This window comes from Ranitomeya variabilis, chromosome 1, assembly GCF_051348905.1.
Source record: "Ranitomeya variabilis isolate aRanVar5 chromosome 1, aRanVar5.hap1, whole genome shotgun sequence".
NCBI classification, from domain to species: domain Eukaryota; kingdom Metazoa; phylum Chordata; class Amphibia; order Anura; family Dendrobatidae; genus Ranitomeya; species Ranitomeya variabilis.
The window spans coordinates 608,236,244-608,251,105 of NC_135232.1; the positions used below are offsets into that span (position 1 = coordinate 608,236,244).

Consider the following 14,862-nt stretch of genomic DNA (forward strand, 5'->3'; position numbering starts at 1 on the left):
TTCCTCCACACCGCAACCGGAGAACTCAACCAGCTGGGGACTCCAGAGCCACGTCCTGTACTGCTGTGTGCCCGGAGGATCACATGAGCACCAGGGGGTCATCCTGCACCCCGAGGGTCCTCGTCAGCATTCCGGTGCAGATCTGTACTTCACATCCAGCGATAACTGCCGTATTCTGAGAATTGCAGGAATATTTTCCGCAATAATGTGGAGGTGCAGGGATATTTAACGCAGTAGTTGGGGGTGCAGAAATATTTTCTGCTTGGTTCGGGGAGGGGCGGGGGGTGTGCAGGGATATTTGCAGCAATGGTTTTTGGGGGGGGGGCTGAAATGCTGGGATTTATTCTGCAGTGGTTTGGGGGGTGCAGGGACAATTTCTGCAGTGGTTTGGGAGGGGTGCAGATTTTGTAAGTTTGCCCACTGACAAAGACATGAACAGTCTATAATTTTAAGGGTAGGTTAATTCAATCATTGAGAGATAGAATATCAAAAATAAAGTCCAGAAAATCACATTATAAAGTATATAAATTTATTTGCATTTTGCAGCGATATTTTCTGCAGTTTAGGGGTGCAGGGATACTTTCCGCAATGAGGTGGTGGTGGGGTGGAGGGGCAGGGATATATTCAGCGATGGTTTGGTGGGTGAAGTGGTTTTGGGGTGAGGAGCTGGGATATTTTTAGGAGTGGCTTGGGGGTGCAGGGATATTTTCCGCTGCTGGGACTGATAGCAGTAAAGTCTCGTCCACATGTCATTGCTGAGGGGATGGAGTTCACCGGAGACAGCAGCCACAGACCTTGGTCCGAGAGTGAAACCACAACTTGTTTAGTTACAGACGGGAAGGACCGCAGTGATTTCTAACCACAGTAAACAACCATGACCCCCATCATTCACAACTATAACTCCCAATGTACTCTCAGTAGAATGTCCTCACAGTGGTGGCACAGAAGCCCCCTGAGTGTGCACCACTGAGACCCCAATCCCCCCTCCATCACTGCCATTAGATGGTGAACATTATATTACTATAGGTTTATTCTAGACTGCTGGAAACGGGGTGAGAAAAAAAAAACTTTATTGACACAGAAAACAACATTGTCAATGTCTCACAATATGGAGAAAGACGCAGGAGATTCAGAGCCGTGATAATCAGATCCCATCCCTGGAGCCGTGAAGGGAGAGGAGCAGATCCCGTTGTGACTGGCTCAGACTCTAAAGGAAGAAGACAAGGACTAAATGTGGTACTGCTGGGAGTTGTAGTACTTGTGTTATAGAATCTCTCCTCCTTAATTACCTGCCAGACCTGCTGCCGCCTCTGGATCTCTTTCTGTATCTCCTCTATCTTCTCCCTCCCGGCCAGGACGGACTGCGCCAGCCGTGCGTTCTCCTGCCGCTTCTCCTTTAAGAGCCTGCGCAGGTACTGACGCTGCTTGAGGAGGTACGGCACCAGGTGGCTGCGCACATCCTCCTCTGGGATCCCACTAGGACGCCTGAATGTGGGGGGGACTACAATTGTAACAAACCCTCAGCTGCGAGATCTGTGCACAGTCATGAAGACCTCGGCACTCACCACTGCAGCTCAATGTTATCTCCAGCCTCTCGCTCCAGGCTGTCAAGAGAGTCTAGCAGAACATCCAGCTTTCCATCCTCCTTAAGCTCCAGGATCTCTGCCTGAAAATGGAAGAGATTTGTAGACTGGAGCTCCGGTGTCCGGACACTGCCCCCCCAGGGGTTCTGCAAGATACATACATGGATGAAGGAGTGCAGCTGGGCCATAAACTGCTCGTAGATGCTCCGGGTCATCTCTGGTCCCATCTTGTACAACCTGCGGTAACAGTTGGCGAATCTCTGATAACTGCAGAAAGAGGGAAGAAGTGTCACCAAAAGATAGTTTCGTACTTCAGTCATCCGCACATCTGCCGGGAAACATACTGCCAGCACTTTCTGGGACAGCTGTGTGACTGAGCACAGTCAGGCTGTAAGAGCACTGCTAGGCATCACCTACTAACAGTCAGGCTGTAAGAGCACTGCTAGGCATCACCTACTAACAGCCGGGCTGTAAGAGCACTGCGAGGCATCACCTACTAACAGTCAGGCTGTAAGAGCACTGCGAGGCATCACCTACTAACAGCCGGGCTGTATGAGCACTGCGAGGCATCACCTACTAACAGCCGGGCTGTAAGAGCACTGCGAGGCATCACCTACTAACAGCCGGGCTGTAAGAGCACTGTGAGGCATCACCTACTAACAGCCAGGCTGTATGAGCACTGCGAGGCATCACCTACTAACAGCCGGGCTGTATGAGCACTGCGAGGCATCACCTACTAACAGCCGGGCTGTAAGAGCACTGCGAGGCATCACCTACTAACAGCCGGGCTGTAAGAGCACTGCTGGGCGTCACCTACTAACAGCCGGGCTGTAAGAGTATATGCACACGTATTTTGGAGCTCTGTGGATTTTTACGCAGCGGATTTGAGAAATCCACTGGAAAAAGGCACTGCATTTTACCTGCAGATTTACCGCACTTTTTGAGCGGATTCCTATTGTGGAGCAGGTGTAAACCGCAGCGGAATCCACACAAATAATTGACATGGGCACTGCGGATTGTGGTTTCCATAGGTTAACATTTTACTGTAAACGCATGGAAAGCTGCTGCGGACCCGCAGCTGCACATTCGCGGCGGATCTGCAGCAAAATCTGCAACGTGTGCACATAGCCTAAGACCACTGCTGGGCGTCACCTACTAATAGCCGGGCTGTAAGAGCACTGCTAGGCATCACCTACCAACAGCCAGGCAATAAGAGCACTGCTAGGCATCACCTTCCAACAGCCAGGCAATAAGAGCACTGCTAGGCAGCACCTACCAACAGACAGTAAAAGCACTGGTGGGCGTCACCTACCAGAAGCCGGGCAAAAAGAGCACTGCTGGGCGGCCCCTACCTACAGACAGGAAGCAAGAGCACTGCAAGTCATCAGCTACCATCAGCCGGGCAATAAGAGTACTGCTGGGTGTTACCTACCAATGGACGGGCTGCAACAGCAATGCTGGGCGTCACCCACCAACAGCCGGACAGTAAGAAGCACTGCCAGGAGTCACCCACCAACCGCCGGGCAGTAAGGGTATGTGCACACGCTGCAGATTTTGCTGCGGATCCGCAGCATGTCCGCAGCAGCTTTCCATGAGTTTACATTACAATGTAAACCTATGGGAAACAGAAAACGCTGTGCCCATACTGCGGAAAAAAAACACTCGGAAACACAGCGGTTTACATTCCGCAGCATGTCAATTCTTTCGGCGGATTCCGCAGCGGTTTTACACCTGCACCAATAGAAGACTGCAGGTGTAAAACCGCAGTGGAATCCGCACAAAAACCGCGGAAAATCCGCAATAAATCTGCAGCAAAAACGCTGCGTTTTTGCCATGCAGATTTATCAAATCCACTGCGGAAAAATCCGCAGTGGACCATTCTACGTGTGCACATACCCTAAGAGACCTGCTACGAGTCCACATACCAACAGCCAGTTCATAAGAGCACTGGTAAGCATCACCTACTAACAGCAGGGCAGTAAATGCACTCCAGGGTGTTACCTACCAACAACCAAGCAGTCAAGGCACTGCTGTAAGTCTTCTACCAGAAGCCGGGCACTAAGACCACTGCTAGGAGGCACCAAATAACAGGGCAATAAGTGCACTGCTAGATGGCGTCTAGCAACAGCCAGGCAGTAAGAGAACTGCTGGGCAATAAGAGCACTGCTTGGCATCACCAACTAACAGCCAGTGAGAAGCACTGCAGGCAGCACCTACCAACAGCTGGGAGGTAAGAAGTCTGATAGATGTCACCTACTAATAACCGAGCAGTAAGAGCAATGCTAGGTGTAACCTATCAATAGACGGGCAGAAAGAACTGCTAGGAGTCACTTACCAACAACCGGGGCAGTAAGATCACTGCTGGGCATCACCTACTGAAAGCCAGGTAAGAGCACAGCTAGGCGTCACCTACTAACAGCTGGGCAGTGAGAGCACTGGTAGGTGTCACCTACTAACAGCCAGGCTGTAAGAGCACTGCACGGCATCACCTACTAACGGTGGGGCTGTAAGAGCACTGCTAGGCATCACCTACTAACAGCCGTGCTATAAGAGCATTGCTAAGCATCACCTACTAAAAGCCAGGCAGTAAGCAAAGCTAGGAGTCACCTACTAACAGCCGGACAGTAAGAAGCACTGCTAGGCGGCACCTAGCCACAACCGGGCAGTAAGAGCACTGCTGGGCATCAAATACCAACAGCCAGGCAGTAATAGCACTGCTAGAAGTCACCTACCAACAGCCAGTCCCTAAGTAACAGCCAGGCAGTAATAGCACTGCTGAGAGTCACCCACAAACAGTCGGGCAGTAAGAGCACTGTTAGGCTTCACCTTCTAACAACCGGACAATAAGAGTGCTGCTGGGGGTCTCCTACTAACAGGTGGACATTAACAGCACAGCTAGGAGTCAATTACCAACAGTCAGTCCGTAAGAAAACTGCTAAGCGTCACCTACTGTACATCATCTCCCGCCTCGATTACTGCAACACCCTCCTCTGTGGCCTCCCCGCTAACTCTCTTGCACCACTCCAGTCCTCAACTCTGCTGCCCGCCTAATCCACCTCTCTCCTCGCTACTCCCCTGCTTCTCCCCTCTGCAAATCCCTCCACTGGCTCCCAATTCCCCAACGAATCCAGTTCAAACTACTAACACTGATCTACAAAGCCATCCACAACCTGTCCCCTCCCTATATCTCTGAACTAATCTCCCACTATCTTCCCTCACGTAATCTTCGTTCATCCCAAGACCTCCTACTCTCCTCCACACTTATTCGTTCCTCACACAATCGCCTCCCAAGATTTCTCCAGAATATCCCCCATCCGCTGGAATTCCATGCCTCAACATGTCCGATTATCCACCACCCTCGGATCCTTCAGACGGAACCTGAAAACCCATCTCTTCAGGAAAGCCTACAATAACCAAGCCGCTGCCTCACCACCGCCAGAGCCACCGCCTCACCCCTACCTTCTGTCTCTTCCCCACTATCCCATAGAATGTAAGTCCGCAAGGACAGGGTCCTCTCCCCTCTGTACCAGTGTGTCACTGTAAACCTGTTTACTGTAAATGATATCTATAACCCTGTATGTAACCCCTTTCTCATGTACAGCACCATGGAATTAATGGTGCTATATAAATAAATATTAATAATAATACTAACATAGCACTGGTAGGCATCAGCTACCAGCAGCCGAGCATAGAGAGAACTGCTAGGCGGCACATAATAAAAAAATGGGTAGTAAGATCACTGCTAGACGTCACCTACCAACAGCCAAACAGTAAAAGTGCTGCTGGACATCGCCTACCAGAAGCAGGGCAGTAAGAGCAGTGCTAGACATCACCTACCAGCAGCAGGGCAGTAAGAGCAGTGCTGGACATCACCTATCAGCAGCAGGGCAGTAAGAGCAGTGCTGGACATCACCTATCAGCAGCCGGGCAGTAAGAGCAGTGCTGGACATCGCCTACCAGCAGCCGGGCAGTAAGAGCAGTGCTGGACATCGCCTACCAGCAGCCGGGCAGTAAGAGCAGTGCTGGACATCACCTATCAGCAGCAGGGCAGTAAGAGCAGTGCTGGACATCACCTATCAGCAGCTGGGCAGTAAGAGCAGTGCTGGACATCGTCTACCAGCAGCCGGGCAGTAAGAGCAGTGCTGGACATCACCTATCAGCAGCCGGGCAGTAAGAGCAGTGCTGGACATCGCCTACCAGCAGCCGGGCAGTAAGAGCAGTGCTGGACATCACCTACCAGCAGCAGGGCAATAAGAGCAGTGCTGGACATCGCCTACCAGCAGCAAGACCAGTGCTGGACGTCGCCTACCAGCAGCTGGCAGTAAGAGCAGTGCTGGACATCGCCTACCAGCAGCCGGGTAGTAAGAGCAGTGCTGGACATCGCCTACCAGCAGCCGGGCAGTAAGAGCAGTGCTGGACATCGCCTACCAGCAGCCGGGCAGTAAGAGCAGTGCTGGACATCGCCTACCAGCAGCCGGGTAGTAAGAGCAGTGCTGGACATCGCCTACCAGCAGCCGGGCAGTAAGAGCAGTGCTGGACATCGCCTACCAGCAGCCGGGCAGTAAGAGCAGTGCTGGACATCGCCTACCAGCAGACGGGCAGTAAGAGCAGTTCTGGACATCGCCTACCAGCAGCCGGGTAGTAAGAGCAGTTCTGGACATCGCCTACCAGCAGCCGGGTAGTAAGAGCAGTTCTGGACATCGCCTACCAACAGACGGGTAGTAAGAGCAGTGCTGGACATCGCCTACCAGCAGACGGGCAGTAAGAGCAGTGCTGGACATCGCCTACCAGCAGCCGGGCAGTAAGAGCAGTGCTGGACATCGCCTACCAGCAGCCGGGTAGTAAGAGCAGTTCTGGACATCGCCTACCAGCAGCCGGGTAGTAAGAGCAGTTCTGGACATCACCTATCAGCAGCCGGGCAGTAAGAGCAGTGCTGGACATCACCTACCAGCAGCCGGGCAGTAAGAGCAGTGCTGGACATCGCCTACCAGCAGACGGGCAGTAAGAGCAGTGCTGGACATCGCCTACCAGCAGACGGGCAGTAAGAGCAGTGCTGGACATCGCCTACCAGCAGACGGGCAGTAAGAGCAGTGCTGGACATCGCCTACCAGCAGCCGGGTAGTAAGAGCAGTGCTGGACATCGCCTACCAGCAGCCGGGCAGTAAGAGCAGTGCTGGACATCGCCTACCAGCAGCCGGGTAGTAAGAGCAGTGCTGGACATCGCCTACCAACAGACGGGTAGTAAGAGCAGTGCTGGACATCGCCTACCAGCAGACGGGCAGTAAGAGCAGTGCTGGACATCGCCTACCAGCAGACGGGCAGTAAGAGCAGTTCTGGACATCGCCTACCAGCAGCCGGGTAGTAAGAGCAGTTCTGGACATCGCCTACCAGCAGCCGGGTAGTAAGAGCAGTGCTGGACATCGCCTACCAACAGACGGGTAGTAAGAGCAGTGCTGGACATCGCCTACCAGCAGACGGGCAGTAAGAGCAGTGCTGGACATCGCCTACCAGCAGACGGGCAGTAAGAGCAGTGCTGGACATCACCTACCAGCAGCCGGGCAGTAAGAGCAGTGCTGGACATCGCCTACCAGCAGACGGGCAGTAAGAGCCGTGCTGGACATCACCTACCAGCAGCCGGGCAGTAAGAGCAGTGCTGGACATCGCCTACCAGCAGCCGGGCAGTAAGAGCAGTGCTGGACATCACCTACCAGCAGACGGGCAGTAAGAGCAGTGCTGGACATCGCCTACCAGCAGACGGGCAGTAAGAGCAGTGCTGGACATCGCCTACCAGCAGACGGGCAGTAAGAGCCGTGCTGGACATCGCCTACCAGCAGACGGGCAGTAAGAGCAGTTCTGGACATCGCCTACCAGCAGACGGGCAGTAAGAGCAGTGCTGGACATCACCTACCAGCAGCCGGGCAGTAAGAGCAGTGCTGGACATCGCCTACCAGCAGCCGGGCAGTAAGAGCAGTGCTGGACATCACCTACCAGCAGACGGGCAGTAAGAGCAGTGCTGGACATCGCCTACCAGCAGACGGGCAGTAAGAGCAGTGCTGGACATCGCCTACCAGCAGACGGGCAGTAAGAGCCGTGCTGGACATGGTAGAAAAACACAATGGAGCAACCATCAGCTCGCCGGGTTGAGAAAATGCAGTGCACAGAGATTTCAGGCTGAAGTTTCCTGAGTAAATGAACAGTGGGAAAAAAAATGAGAAAATCCAGCAACCGCAAAAGTCATAAAACATCACATTTATTGGGTTTAACACATGAAAAGAAAAAAAGAAAAAAAAAAAAACAATGTTATGTTTTTTACATTTTTCCTTTTCATGTGTTAAATTTGACAAATGTGATGTTTTATGACTTTTGCGGTTGCTGGATTTTCCTATTTTTTCCACTGCTGGCCATCACTTCCCAGCAGTGCTCTTACTGCCAGCTACTGGTATCAGAAATTGCTCTGATCACAGCAGTTTAACCTCTTAGAGCTCAGTTAATTGCAGGGACAGCATGTCGTCGTTAAACAGAGGTGGGGCTACTTATATGAATTCGCATGACTTTTGGGCCGCCATCTTGGTACACCTTCACACCCCGTTACAAGGCACCCTGGGTGCAGTATGCTATTTGTTAGGTTTCCTATAAAAATGGAGGGATGGGAAATGGCAGGGAATGAAATGCGGGGTGAGGACATCTGGGTGTGAGTATCGCTGCAGACAGTGTAATATATGGATTGTCGTCTCCCCAGACTACACGAACAGTGTGCCAAGAATCACAATAGAAGCAGCCAATCAAAATGAGCCTATGAAACTTAAAACCAATCACAAACTGTATAACAAAACACACAACCAATCAGGACACGAAAGCAACAAACAACGATACACACGGCCCAATCACAACATAAGAAAAGTCACAGCAACCAATCACACCGAATGAGGATGCGAGAGAGGACCTCACTTTCCCGCATCCACCAGCCCCGCCAGGAACTTGTCCACCACCATGTTGAACAAGAAGAGACGCCCGGACTCGTCCGGTTCGGCAGTCGCTGGTTCTGGAGCCTCAGCTGCAGGTGACGAGGCTCTTTCCTCCACTTCCACCTTCTCCGCCATCGTTGCTGATCCACTGTTTTTCCCGCCACACGCTTACTTCCTGATTAGCTGATCTGGCTGTCACTCACAAGAGCCGCTTCCGGCGTGTCACGTGACTGGCTGAAGAAACAGAAATGATAGAAAATCTTTTATAACGAGATCGTGGAACCCGATGATATTGGTCAGCGGCCTCAGATGTAACCGCAGCCTGTATGTGGTGCCGAGAGACCCAAGGAGGTCACCCAGTAACCGCGGCACCTGTTGCTAGGCAACAGGACATGTCGTCTGTTTATGGCTGCAGCCACATCGCCAATGCCACTCTCAAGGCCTGAGCACATCGTGTGTGTGACCCAGACCGTAAATTGGTGCTGTGTGTACGGCCCCTAGGGTGAGAGCATACGGGACTGCCGGGCGTGGAGACGGGGCAGCATTGCCTGGCCGAGCACCACGGTTTGGGGAAGAAATGCAATGTGTGACTATAAAGCACCATGCTATGCCGTGTCTGCACTCATCGCCTTCCGGTGGAGTTGTGGTCAACTCCCGCTAAGCCGCTCCGGTAGACTGTCGGGTCCCGCGGGCCCATTCTGGTAGATGGTCATGCCCTGCGGTAGGCTTCTGGCAGGTGATAGTCTCCAATGGGAAGTTTCCAGTAGATGGTCGTGTCCCCTGGCACTTTCCATTAAAGGGTCTTCCTATCTGGGAGTTTCCAGTAGATAGATGGTCGTGTCCCCCTAGAAGTTTGCGGTAGATGGTCATGTTCCGTCCTGCTGGGAGTTTGCAGTAGATGGTCGTGTCACCCTGGCAGTTTTTCGGGAGATGGTCGTGTCACCCTGGCAGTTTCCAGTAGATGGTCGTGTCACCCTTGCAGTTTCCGGGAGATGGTCGTGTCACCCTGGCAGTTTCCGGGAGATGGTCGTGTCACCCTGGCAGTTTCCGGGAGATGGTCGTGTCACCCTGGCAGTTTCCGGGAGATGGTCGTGTCACCCTGGCAGTTTCCGGGAGATGGTCGTGTCACCCTTGCAGTTTCTGGGAGATGGTCGTGTCACCCTGGCAGTTTCCAGTAGATGGTCATGTCACCCTTGCAGTTTCTGGGAGATGGTCGTGTCACCCTGGCAGTTTCCGGGAGATGGTCGTGTCCTGCTGAGAGGTTCCAGTAGATGGTTGTGTCCCGCTGGGGGTTTACGGTAGATGGTCTTCCCCTCGGTGAGTTTCCAGTAGCTGGTCGTGTCCCGCTGGGAGCTTCCAGTAGATGGTCGTGTCCGGTTGGCAGTTTCCGGTACATGGTCATGTCACCCTTGCTGTTTCTAGTAGATGGTCATGGCACTGTGGCAGTTTTCGGTAGACGGTCGTGTCACAGTGGGAGTTTCCCGTAGATGTCATGTCACCAAGGCAGTTTCTGGTAGATGGTCGTGTCACAGTGGGGAGTTTCCAGGAGATGGTCGTGTCACCCTGGCAGTTTCTGGTAGCTGGCCGTGTCCCACAGAGTTTCCTGTAGCTGACCGTGTCCCACAGTTTCCTGTAGATGGTCGTGTCCCACTGGGAGTTTCCAGTAGATGGTCTTCCCCTCGGGCAGTTTGCAGTATATGGTTGTCTCCTGTAGATGATCAGAGCCTGCAGGGCTGTCTCCTTAGGGTCGTTTCTAGTAAATGATTGGAGCCCGCAGGGAATTTACCACCTATTGTTGGAATTTGCTAGGTTTTTCCTAAAAAAAATTGTAAGTCTGGGAATTGGCTGAATTGTCTCATGGCCACCGAAACCCCCTCTCAGCGTGTAGAAAAGGATGGCAGCCTGTCAGGTCTGAAAGTGACTGTAACCCAAATTATTGAAGAAACTAGAAAGATGTCAGGACAAGCAGCCTGCGACAACACACTGGTTCGAGTGAACATGCTGCCTTGTTCACCACTACGGACACTGGAAGATCAGAACTGGTGTTAAGTAATGGATGATGGCAGCCGGCTCAGAAGAATCATGTTTTCCATTTCATGGATAGTTGAAGTCACTCCTGGGAATCCCAAAAGGTGGCTTTGTCTCACACGAGAAGAACAGTACTATATTTTCCACAAGCTTCAAATTACACAATGGACACTTGGGTTTGTGAGTCTTTTACCTGAGGATGACACCAGCTGCCGGAGGCACCGCGATGGGGTAGTGTTCCACCTCCAATTATTATTATTAGACGAGTGATGTGAGGATCGAGGTGATGACTTGTCCCCAAACTATGAAATCTTTAGCAGGTTGCCCATCTCTGTGATTCTGAGACTGCACACAGTAACCTAGAAGACTCTTATGGCGTAATGTGGAGCCCACCTCTCACTTGAGATATACACTTTTTTTTAGCCTTCTTAATTTTTGACATTTAATATCCAAAATGGAAGGGTTTTGTTCAACAGAACAAGAGAAATAAGAAAAGGGTCAGTCAATAAAACAGGTTATTTCTTTGAAAGTCATCACCCATAGGGACACGGCGACATCCACATCCCCCACTATCGTTAGTAAGAGTTGGACTGCCTGTAGGTACAAATACAAGAGGTCACACAGGAGCAGATCAGACCTTATCGATCCCTCTGTCATCATCCGACCAAACTTAAGTTTAATAACCTGCAACGCGTTCTGGATGAGGGGGTTAATAATTAACCATTGCACGGAGAGGAAAAAAAAAACCAACAACTGAAAAGACAAACACAAGAACTAAAAACAAAAAAGGCCAAATATTAAAAGGATAAAAAAAAAAGCCACCATAAAAAATAATTTTCAACCAGTGAAAGACAAGGCCGCCTCGTTCTTCCACGTGTCAACTAACTCCAGATTTGGCAATCACAAAAATAAAACGAGTTGTGTAAAGCTCGGTATAAAAATCTCCATGTTTGTCTAGAAACATAAAGGAATAAAAAGAAGGCCGTCACGTGTTCCCACAAAATCATTTTGGTGGTCACATTGCAGAAAAATCAACACTGGCTGCCAGCTGATGCCAAATTCCTGGTAGGACCACAAGGAGCCCCAGTGCAGAAGAAGTGGTTTTCTTGACAAGACGGCGGCCGGTCCTGACGGTATAAGATACGGTCCATGTGCACATTACACAAAATAAATATATACACACATTGTGTACTCTCCAGTGAAATCGCAAGTCCTTCGTCGTGTTCTCCACTGTCCTTGGTGCATCACCCACATATATTTATACGTAGTACCGCCACTATAGAGGTATAGTCACCAGTGTCTGGAGTCCACCAGCTCTGGGCGGAGGCTCAGCTTCTTCAGAGTCTCATAGCCCACCACTATAACAATGGTGGAGGGGGTGGATGAGATAATCCGAGCAGAAAGGCCTTTGGTCAGACCCCAGGGTCCCTCCTCAACCATGAGCTGCCGAAACGTGTTAATAATTGAGCTTTTCCCTTCCACCTGCAATAAGAAATTAATGATTATAATCCAATACACACATAGAAGAAAACAACTACTGTAATTCTGCCCCCAAGGTTCAATACTGGGGGCGTTGTGGCCTTTCCTGGTGACACAAGAAAGATCTGTCCATCAGCTCTGGATGTGACTGGAGGACAGCACTGTGATCGCAGCAGACTAAACTCTCATATGCCTGATGGGGCTAGCTTGTTTACTAGCTGGACGATAACTAAGCTTCTCCCAACTGGTCCATTTCTTCCCATCATGTCGTTACCTGCACCCGGGCTCTTATGACATCCATCGGGTTGGTGATGGTCGATGCTGTGGCTGCAGCCAGTGGGCCGGAGATGGCCTGAAGCAAGAGATGAGGGCAGTCCTGGGGCGTCAAGCGGGACAGTTGTTCTAGAACAGGGAGAACAAGAATCAATACCAGGAGCACAGGCAGCCCCTTCCCCCACCACCTCAAGTGACTAGATAGGCGGTATTCTCCATGATGTCACCTCTGCTCTGTAGCAAGGACCTACCCGCGTAGAAGTGATAGAACGGCCACCAGACGGCGCTGTTGGGGATGTAGGTGAGCAGTGAGGCCACATATCCTCGGTAGAAGCCCTTTAGACCATCAGCCTTGAAGATTTGAAGGATGATGTCCTTGGTCTGTCCAAACATCACGGCTTGTTTCCGGTTGTTGGCTCGTACGCGGAATCGGCCCATACTCTCACCCACCCGCTGCATCATGAGGTGCTGGGAAATGACATCGATGGGTACAGTAATGCTCTGAGCCACCAGCGACGCAGAGCCTCCTGCCACCAGTGACTTCACCGTGTTGCTGCTGCTGTACTGAGAGACGTATTTGCGGGTCAGTTCGTAGGTGGTGACGTAGCACTGGCCGGAGATCAGCGTGAAGGTATTCACCAGGAATCCACGGTAAAGTCCGGCAGCGCCCTCTGACCGCAGGATCTTCACAAAGGCATCAAACGTTCCGTTGTACAGACTCTTCCCCTTCTGCACCTGAAGCCGCGTCCGGATCAGAGTGAAGGGGTAAACGCTGACCCGGATCATCATGGTCATACACACCCCAAACACATAGAACTTCTTCTTGTCCAGATGCTCCCACTCTATGATCTGGATGTTCCTCTTGTCCTCCATGTCTCCCAGGGGAAGAAGTCACCTCCACCTGCTGAGAGAGCAACATACAGCCGCTATAACCTGTGCATCTCCTGTATATAATTATATATGTACAGCTGGTATAACCTGGGCATCTCTTGTATATAATTATATATGTACAGCTGGTATAACCTGGGCATCTCCTGTATATAATTATATATGTACAGCCGGTATAACCTGGGCATCTCCTGTATATAATTATATATGTACAGCTGGTATAACCTGGGTATCTCCTGTATATAATTATATATGTGCAGCTGGTATAACCTGGGCATCTCCTGTATATAATTATATATGTACAGCTGGAATAACCTGGGTATCTCCTGTATATAATTATATATGTGCAGCTGGTATAACCCGTGTATCTCCTGTATATAATTATATATGTACAGCCGGTATAACCCGTGTATCTCCTGTATATAAATATATATGTACAGCCGGTATAACCTGGGTATCTCCTGTATATAATTATATATGTACAGCCGGTATAACCTGGGCATCTCCTGTATATAATTATATATGTACAGCTGGTATAACCTGGGCATTATCTGTAGTGATGCAGTAGTGCACCCTGATTGTCCTGTTATCTCAGGCGCCATCTCCAGCCTCTTTTACATTCAATGCTGATGTGATAAAGTAGGAGCCTCTGACCTTTTCGCAACCCCCCCCAACTCTGGGTTAACCCTTTCAGGTGTGGCTCCTGGGACGGTGGGCACTGTGGCTCATTACACCAAGCTCACCATATTGTGTCATGAGGACCCTGCAGCGGCTGTAGGGACCACACAACCACTAAGGCTTCTTTCACATTTCCGTCGGTACGGGGCCATCGCTAAGCGTCGGAGTGACGTACCGACGGACGTTGTTAATATTCGGCACAACGTTTGCAGCGGATGCAGTTTTTCAACGCATCCGCTGCCCATTTTAAAGTCCCGGGGAGGAGCTAGAGATCTCCGCCCGGACATGAGCACTCCAAAGTGTAGGATGCGAACGTTTTTCTGTGCCGACGGTCCGCCAAAACACGACGCATCCAGTGCACGACGGACGCGACGTGTGGCCATACGTCGTGATCCGTCGGTAATACAAGTCTATGGGAAAAAAAAGCATCCTGCAGGCACATTTGCAGGATGCATTTTTTTCCAAATACGACACATTGCGACATACACACAAAAACGGAAATGAGAAAGTAGCCTTACCTCTCAAAGGGCACCGTCCTCTGGGGGGCGCAGCGCCATCATCCCTGGCAGAGGCTGCAAACACATCACCTGATGAGATACAGACACAGCTTAGATACAGCAGTCAGATACACCCCTGATGTCTCAGCACGCCCTGGAAGCTCCTGGCTGGGACTTGTCATCCCAAAGCAGATCACAGTGTGCTGTGCTCCCACAGGACATGCTGGGACTTGTAGCTCCACAGCAGTGGAAGGTATACTAATCTCCTCAGGACATGCTGAGGGTTGTAGTGCGCATGCAAGGCTCATGGCCTTCCCCAGGCTGCGGTACCTCTCCCTTCGCTCCACGTGTGCACCGGGACGAACAGCAGCGGCTCCTACACCCTCTCTTCCTGGGGACACCTTGCTCCACTACTCGTCTGCCCCACAACCGGAAGCCAAAGGCCCGACCGGAGCAGCCAATTACAGCGCT

General features: G+C 51.3%; 2 protein-coding genes across 3 annotated transcripts; both read right to left on the reverse strand.

Annotated features, from left to right (window-relative positions):
• Positions 1–1,053: 1,053 nt before the first annotated feature.
• PMF1 (polyamine modulated factor 1) lies at positions 1,054–8,698 on the reverse strand. 2 transcript variants are annotated; one of them, XM_077260531.1, is made up of 5 exons: positions 8,504–8,698; positions 1,745–1,850; positions 1,566–1,666; positions 1,290–1,485; positions 1,054–1,207 (listed from the first exon to the last, which is right to left on the reverse strand). In XM_077260531.1, the coding sequence occupies exons 1-5, from the start codon at positions 8,539–8,541 to the stop codon at positions 1,145–1,147; spliced, it is 504 nt and encodes a 167-aa protein (XP_077116646.1). In that variant the 5' UTR covers positions 8,542–8,698; the 3' UTR covers positions 1,054–1,144. The 2 variants fall into 2 exon arrangements, with proteins under 2 accessions (XP_077116646.1, XP_077116645.1); XM_077260530.1 differs by having other exon boundaries at positions 8,532–8,683.
• Positions 8,699–11,866: 3,168 nt separating this feature from the next.
• SLC25A44 (solute carrier family 25 member 44) lies at positions 11,867–14,862 on the reverse strand. The gene is made up of 5 exons (XM_077260525.1): positions 14,722–14,862; positions 14,413–14,481; positions 12,580–13,232; positions 12,330–12,457; positions 11,867–12,058 (listed from the first exon to the last, which is right to left on the reverse strand). Exons 3-5 carry the CDS (start codon positions 13,199–13,201, stop codon positions 11,867–11,869), a joined length of 942 nt encoding a protein of 313 aa, XP_077116640.1. The 5' UTR covers positions 13,202–13,232; positions 14,413–14,481; positions 14,722–14,862.